The 8,515-nt window shown below is 33.0% G+C and overlaps 1 protein-coding gene across 1 annotated transcript; it reads right to left on the reverse strand.

Moving 5' to 3' along the window:
* Window positions 1–146: 146 nt before the first annotated feature.
* LOC130812999 (ferredoxin-thioredoxin reductase catalytic chain, chloroplastic) lies at window positions 147–5,677 on the reverse strand. Its single transcript, XM_057678671.1, has 6 exons — window positions 5,197–5,677; window positions 3,258–3,370; window positions 2,380–2,429; window positions 2,224–2,295; window positions 549–609; window positions 147–429 (listed from the first exon to the last, which is right to left on the reverse strand). Exons 1-6 carry the CDS (start codon window positions 5,303–5,305, stop codon window positions 385–387), a joined length of 450 nt encoding a protein of 149 aa, XP_057534654.1. The 5' UTR covers window positions 5,306–5,677; the 3' UTR covers window positions 147–384.
* Window positions 5,678–8,515: the final 2,838 nt, after the last annotated feature.

Consider the following 8,515-nt stretch of genomic DNA (forward strand, 5'->3'; position numbering starts at 1 on the left):
ATTAAATTCAACTTAGTTTGGATGGCTTGCCATCAAGCCATGTACACATTGTATATGCTTACACAAATGTTCATCTAAGTGGATTCAATCAGTTGCCCTGTCACAAGTTACAATGACACAACTCCCCTCCATAACCCACAAAAGAATTGCATAAAAATCAGAGATAGCTGACTATCAAAGGCATAGTAGCCAAGTAAAAAACCTGAATGCATAAGTCAGATACGTCGAGTATGGCCATATATGTATATACCTCGATAAAGTTTAAAGTTAGAGACGACAAAGCTCTAGAAAGTATGAGAATGTACAGCATAAAGTACAACAGTTATTGGCATCCTCTCATATAGACCTATAGTGACTACGCAGAAGAGCATTCTGAATGTAAGATTACATGTTTTTTGTCACTTCCCGTATTTCTTCCAAGGAAATCGTCTGCAACCAGCAAGGCACAATCATCAGAAAAATTTGTGAAACTGTGGCTTGTCGTTAGGTATTTCGTGAATTGTGATTGACTTCAATCAAAATTTGAAATAGAACTGGTGTAGGCTAACCTGATCCTTTCCAGCGAAATCATTCTCAGGAGTTAGGAAAAGCATGCAGTGGCACTCTTTCCTGTCAAAACGTCGGTAAAATATTAATCTTGCTGTCGAATACAGTTCAATATTGTCCTCAATCTTTTTGGATTAAAGTTTTGGCGTTGTTGTGTCAGATACATCGAATGGATTGGCGCAGATGAAATAAAGAGGAAACTGAGAAATTTAGATGTTTAAATGCAAGTCATGGTTGAACTATGGATATGATCTAGTAGCAAGTAGAACTTACTAAAAAACACTATAAAATATGAAAACCTCCACATATATCATACATAACGCCCGTTAAGAACCCTTACAAAAAACAGGAAAATCAATAAGAAATGAAAATACAAGAGTTGAACCCTCATTTAATTTTAATATTCATTTCAGTAGCATTTTTCTTTCAGTTTTCAGATGTTTGGCACCTAATTCTTGAATGTCTCACTCAGATAATATTATTCAGTTCCAGAACAACCTGAGCACATATTCACACCTTAATTACATCAGTGTAGTGTTTCCTGACTTTGTTAGAATAGGCATGCCTAAGTTAGCAGTCATAAGCGTCGTCTGGGTTGAGACATTAAAACATCCTCTCACACAGAAGAGCATCATATCAGAAAGTCTCTGAAGTGCTAAAAAGCAAAAAACTATCCAGTGAACAATGAGGAACAAAGCCCTCAGATTTATCCTCTTAATCTATGGAAGCAAGGACTCTCACATAACAGAGCATCATATTAGAAAATCGCTGAAGTGATAAGAAGCTAAATCATCCATAAACGATGTGGAAATTGAGCCCTAGATCTATCCTCTTAATCTAGGGAAACCAAGACTAGAGAAGTTGATCATCATAACCATTCCTAACAAACAGGTCGATGCTTTACTCATACTAATCTCCAACAGAATAGATTCTTACATTTGGTTGTGGTACATGCTTTTCCAAGATAGGTTATGATCAGGTGATAAGTTAACACGAATTCACTCAGTTTCTTCCATTTTCAATATTACTGCAAACCAGTTTTATTGAAGGTGCCAAAGTTTACTGATTTAGAGTCATCATCCACTGCATTGAACGATTAGTTCTAATAGGCATCTTACAGCATATTGTCCCAAATAAAGTATAAAAACATATTTCCATGTACAATCTCAACTCTAAATGGAAAGTGAGAGTTAGTACACTGAGGTTCAAAACCTTAAAAAACAGCACACAGAATTTCTCTAATCATCAATAATCAGATTGTAATTATTCACATAAACTAGAAAGTTGAGAGGTATGCTGAACAGCAGATCACGTACTGATGAATGGAGTCACCAAAACATAAAACATGTAGCTTCAATCAGTCTCTAAAAGGAAAAATCATAAAGCAGAAAACCCAAAGAATATTTACAAAAAAACACCTTCTAATAATCTCTAGAACAGACCAAAAGTGTGCGTCCCAGGTTACGAATAAGTAAAAAACAGTTCATACAACATTGCACAAAACTGAATGGTATCAAAATTTCCTGAAATTCCAGAACATAACAGGCTCTAAAACACACCAATTTAGATCCTAACTGAGACAACGGAACTATTTTTATGCTCAACCATTCAAGACGGCATCACTATATGCCTATATGAAAAAATCAGTAAACTACAAGAAGACTTATGAAATCATACCTCTCCCTCATTGGCACACATGGGCAGTTCCAGAAACCTTGATTTGCTTCAGCGGCCTTGTCGTCATAATGCCTGACATAAATTTAAATCATAGCAATAGAAGTGTAAATAACTTTGAGAGAAGGGATGCTTCAAGGTTAGGAAAATAGTACTCACCGGCAAGGACAAAGAGGGGCACCTAATGTGTCTTTGTGTTCTGCTAAGCCCTGTTAACATTACAATAGACATATTAGATTGGACCTTGTTTTAAATGATGAGATGTGAAAAGCAGGGCATCTATAGAGAAACCTAAGCAATAAATAACTGATCAGATAGATTAATATCTATTTTCACAAATGTCTAAACATTTTCACAAAGTTAACCATAATTCCTGAAAATAGTTTGGGTAGCTTGCCTAAGGATTGGCCAACAATTAACATTTACAAAGCTGACAAGAAGCTTTAGAATTTATCAGCTTTTCTGACACATACATTTCTTGACGAAAAATCAATAACATATCAGCAGCCTTCCTAGGTAGTCATCATATTCCTCTCCTTAGATTGATTTTATTGGAAGTGGTTCTATCAATGGATGTGGCATCTCACAATACAACGTCCATTTGTTCAAGCACCCACAGACAGAGTCATGAATGTAATAAGCCAATAGACAGGGGGAAGCGGATAAGATACAAACATATAAAAAAATCTTGAAAAGGAAATCACTTCCTCTTTCCCAAAACAGTACATGTACAAATAAAACAGGCAACATCAACAATTTATTAATATGTTTGGATACAATCTCATATATTCACATTCTTGCAGTTGTCTATGTAAAGGATTGGATAAAATTTGCTTTAGAGTTTCTATTCAAACAAACCCTACGGTAAGAAGCAAAGTTCTATCTGAGGCTGGACAACATCAAACCTTCAAAATATGATAGGTAGAGTCGGGTAATACAATCTTCTTCTAAAAAGACAGAAGAACCAAAGAAACACATTCTTGTTTAAGACGAAACAAACCAGGTAGGAAAGTAAGCACGTATAAGCTGAATATTACCTTTATAACAACAGCAGTAACACTTTTATCAACACAGAAGTATGTTCCTGACTTGCGGCAGAACTGTTCAGAGAACTTCCTCATAATTTCAATAGATTTCTCTGAAGGATCGACTGCAAAATAAGTTACGATATCAAAAACAAACTCCACGTGTAATTTCAGAACCACAACGCCTTAAAACAGAAATATAGTCATGATAAAGGCTCCATAAATTCCTGACCAGCATCCATGTTGCACAACTTTTTAAATTTTTGTTTAGCATTGTAGAGAGTAGAGCTCATTAAATGGGCTCGAATATTTAGGTCCACAAACCATCTTCATATTCACCTTTGGTAGTTAAGCTACTCAGTGAAGTTCAAGAAAAGGAATTTTGGCTCTATCATAATAGATAGTTCAGATCTTAATGAAGATAGTTTTCCTCAATGATCTTCCACAAAGTAAAAAGCTTCCTATAGTTAGTTAAAATCTTAATGAAGAAAGTTTTTCTCAATGATCTTTTGCAAACTAAAAACCTTCCAACTTTTTTGAAGTGAGGGTAAACGATCAGCAGGATTTATCGTCAACATAGTATCATGTTTGAACACCAACTCTTAATTCAAACTTCAGATATCATCAAATGCTAGCTGCCTAGCTACGCATTGTTCCCCCCAAAAAAAACAATAGTGCAACTTTTGGGTATCATCATCATTGGAAAGAAAAAAAATTTCTTACAGTCCCAGTTTATGTGTACAACTAAATGATTTGATTAGACACATGTCCACTATTTTCGGATATTCACTTCAAATATTTGCTATACAATTTTCCCCAAACTAAACCTAATTATCTTTGGTGTGATTGATAACTTGATTCACCCATAGGTTTGAGACGCAAGTCATGGAAGTTGGTACAGCTTAGTAGAATGTGCAAAGAACACATAAAAATTCAGCCCTGCACCAGTTGGCTCAAATCTCAATCGCGACCTGACACTCGGTCGAGCGCACAAGAAAACCAAGCCCCAGAAAAACTGCTGCCCTTCTTCACTCGATCGAATGAGCACTATGAGTCTATCCTCGGTCGAGCGCACACCTGTTGCCTATTCTGTTTTTTGCACGCCATTTATAATCTTTTGGAATTGTGTAATCTTCTTCCTCTCTCTCTATATATAGGTGTCATGTTTAGCTTTAGTAAGTGTATTCTAACCCTTAAACACAAACACATTAGCCTCTAAAATAATCTCACCATTCTCTTCCCTACTCTCTTAATTTCTCTACCATTGTAATTCTTTTGTATTTGTGAGCTTATGCTCTTGTCCTTTAATCATGTAATCAAACACTATCCTAATCCAGTCTATAGCCATAATTAGGTGATGCTCCCAATTTCTTGTAGTTTGTTTAGCTTGTTTATTGTTTATTTCATTTCAATTATAATAGAATTCGGAAAATGGGCATAGACAACACAAACAACCAAGATATTGTTTATTGTTTATTTCATTTTATTATGATAGAATTTGGAAAATAGAATAGGTAATCCACAAATAAGTCCAAAAGAAATTCACTACAAAAATCAATAGGTTGTAATAGACTCCACAAATACATAAAGTCACCCGACAACCTACATACACTTCAACAAATTATTTAAACAATTCTTCTACACATCTAGTTCATCAATTGCAATAAGCCAATAACCACCTCATTCCTCAACATTTCTAACCCGATTTAATCGCTTGACCTTACTTTACAGTATACTGATCATTTCAATCTTAACAAAATACCCTAACACAGAATGTTCAAGAGTACTTATTCAGACCCAATAAACAATTGACATATCTACGGAACCCATCTAAACTTTATCACATTACCAATAATTATCTATAATTATAGTATCGATTTTACTGAAAATTTTAGCCAGAAAAAACCAAGAAATAAGCAATAAAGAACAAATTACTGAAAAATTAAAATACCTTGAGCACGAATAATAGTCCGGGACTGGGAGTAGTGTCTTGGAGGAGTTACAGGAGAGGAAATAGGGAAGCTGTAAGCGGTTGAAGCTTGAAGAGCTTTCATGCTCATTATTTCTGCGAATAATTTGATTAATGAACAATAAATTAAATTCAGAAATTATAAAATTTTGGATGAGTTTTATAGATTGAAAGTGTTGAGAGGTTTAAAGGGAAAAAAATTAAAAACGATCCGCGCCACTCGTTGAAAATATCCCAAATTGAAAGAGGATTTTAATCTAGAATTTACAGAGCCACTCGTATTTTTTTGGTTTTTATTATTCATCGGGTTTGGCCATGGGACTGGTGGGATTATGCAATCGTGTGCTTCGGCCCAACTAAACTTTTATTTTCCATGTTCGGGTTTGGAGCGACTCTTGTATAGAACCGTCTTATGACAAGACGTAAATTCAAAGTGGGTATTTATGATCACAGATCGGAGAAAGAGGGATTCAAGGTGAGAATCAAACACAACAACATCTTACGTGTAAACAGAGGTCTTTAAAATAGGCATAAATATCCGACATTAATTGAACTTGATTTTGACCGAGTTTAAAATGGATTTACAATTATGTAAAGACCAGATTTTAATCTTGTCTAAAACACCTGAGCCGAAATCAATATAATGATCCAAATAAACATGTCTACCTGTGAAAGTGTTACTTGCTCTCCAACTAACACAACACTCGATTATCAAAGTGGGTTTTTTAAACAACTAACGTGAGTATTTTAATATTTAAAATGTTTATTTTAACATGCAAGATGATGTGTAAAATATTTAAATAAATATTTTAAGTATGAAAATAAAATGTTTTCATTTATTGAGTCGGACAATTTAGCTAATTTAGGATTCTCGCAGTACGGCTATTCTTGTGAAAGATTATCTCTTAAAGAGACAACCTCAAACAAGAAGCCTATATTCTTATTTTTCTCTTTAATTTGTATTAATTGGGCTATTTAGCCCATATATTTAATGTGTCTCTCGGAGAAACCATCTCTCACAACAATTTGTGCACTATAACTTGTATTAAATGAGAAATTGTGCTGGGTCCATTCATTTGCTTAAAAATGATAAGAATTAAATTGGTATATATAATTACGTTCTATGAGCGGAATATATTGAATATGATGATGATACAAATTTTGTTCTATATCGAGTATTGGGTGAGATTATTATTGGCAAGATATTGGAAAATAATACTCCAAGCCTTGATAGAGAGGAGCGATGAGCACCACTAGATTTGTGAGTCGATCGAGTTGAACACAACAAACAATTATCTTATTTAACAAATTTATATGCAAACGTTGATAATTACGAATAAATTATATAGATCTAATTGATGAAGACTCGATGAATAAAATAACTAGGGTAATCAAGAAATGTATCGAACTTCATGTCTGATATCATCGTACAAGTTGATAATGGGAATATAATCTACCTAATAGAATTTTTTAATTGCATTATAAATTGTACAACAATATTTTTTGTGGAACACTTGTTTCGTACCTAAATACTCTTCACTTATATTTTTATGTGAGCTTATGTCTCACTTATCTCTCATAAATCACAAATTTTGATTAACGCTCATATTGTAATGTTGTGGTATAGCTTTTATGTGGCTTAACCCATTTTTTGTGTTCTTTTGTATATACTATTTTCTTTCTATTAATTATAAGCACTATGTTGGCGAATAACATTTTCTTACAACCTTCTAGTATATTCTTGCTTTTTATTAGCCTAGATTGTTCTAAAAATATAATACTTTTTGAAAATAACACTTTTTAACTAAAAAGTACCAGATTCTTTTAAAAACAAAAGTAATATTTTTTGTCCAAAAGTAACATTTTTTGTCCAAAAGTAACACCTTTTCTTTGAAAGAGTAACACATTTTATCGGAAAAAATAATTCTCACAGTTTTCAGATAAGCTTGGTTCTCACTGGAACTAAACTATATATATATATATATATATATATATATATATATATATATATATATATATATATATATATATATATATATATATAGGAGAGGGATCTATTGAGAATTGGTTGAAAATGAGAAGGGTAAGAAGAACTCTACACCCTTGATTTCACTAAAATAAAAAAAAAAATCTACGGTCACGATTGAGACAAAAACTCATAATTGTAAAAATAACTATGTTACACAGACAGGTTACTACGAAATAATTTTTAAAATGTTTTAATTTATAACATAGTATCATTTTTTATATACATAGTAATCAAATAAAATCAAACAAAAATCCTTTTCACCCATATATTAAAGTTCCAATTATTGCCCACATGAGGCAATAATACTTGATGGCTCCATATCTAAACCTCCATACTCTATTGATTTGCACACCTCGTGTTCGATCACCTTTCAAAATCCATAAAAGTAACTTGCTATGAGTTCTTAAACACTATGGATCCGTGCATATTCTGCTAAACAAATCTAAAAGAACAAAGTGAAGAAGCTAGTGTTATTATCATATTTAAGAATGACGTATGCAAAGTTACGTGTAGAATTGTACCAAATCCTAGCTAACTAAAGAAAATGCAATTCATCGACCAGAAGATCAGAGCAAAAATACACTATAATTTTTTAGAGTATTTATTATTATAAAATTAGTATCTTAAACTAAAATAATAGTAATGTAAACAGTAAACTAGTATTCATCGAGACCCTTTAATTTTGAGTCGGAAATCTTATTATGCGTTCGGACAACTTGTACTTGTTCAAAGTCGGTTGAAAAGCATCATGCATGCATGACCAATTGTGTAGTCCGACTCATCAACCCACACAAATGGGGTTATGGCCAACCTTCTTTTGTTTGTAGCTCCGTTTACCACCAAATGAAAGCAATTTTATCTCCTGATGTGTGTTAAGCTCCATCGATCTTTCTTGGCTAATATAAGCCAAACTAGTTAAAAGATTTAAAGATATAACTTTTTTTTTGATGATATAAAGTTAATTTGTCGTCCCAACCAATAATAATAATAATATTTATAATAATAATATAATATTCGTGTATGTTGTTTTTTAAACATCACATGTCTTCATCTTACACTTTAACTTTTTTTGCTTTCTTGTTTGCGTCTTTGCATTGGGTACTTAATTCAGAACTGATCATCATCATCACATCAATATTCCGAAATCGAATAAGAGAAGGTAACGGATAATCTATATTCGTACCCCCTCTAAACAGAAGGCTAGATTAGATATATGGTCAAGCTTATCCCATATAGTAAGAGCCCTGTACAAATAAAAATATAAGTGACATT

This window comes from Amaranthus tricolor, chromosome 5 (genome assembly GCF_026212465.1).
Source record: "Amaranthus tricolor cultivar Red isolate AtriRed21 chromosome 5, ASM2621246v1, whole genome shotgun sequence".
Lineage (NCBI taxonomy): Eukaryota > Viridiplantae > Streptophyta > Magnoliopsida > Caryophyllales > Amaranthaceae > Amaranthus > Amaranthus tricolor.

Coding starts and splice junctions, on each gene's coding strand:
- LOC130812999 (XM_057678671.1), bottom strand. CDS start 5,305: ATGAGCATGAAAGCTCTTCAAGCTTCAACCGCTTACAGCTTCCCTATT. Junction 3,371..5,196: donor GACTATTATTCGTGCTCAAG/GTATTTTAATTT, acceptor CTTATTTTGCAG/TCGATCCTTCAGAGAAATCT. Junction 2,430..3,257: donor TTACTGCTGTTGTTATAAAG/GTAATATTCAGC, acceptor TAATGTTAACAG/GGCTTAGCAGAACACAAAGA.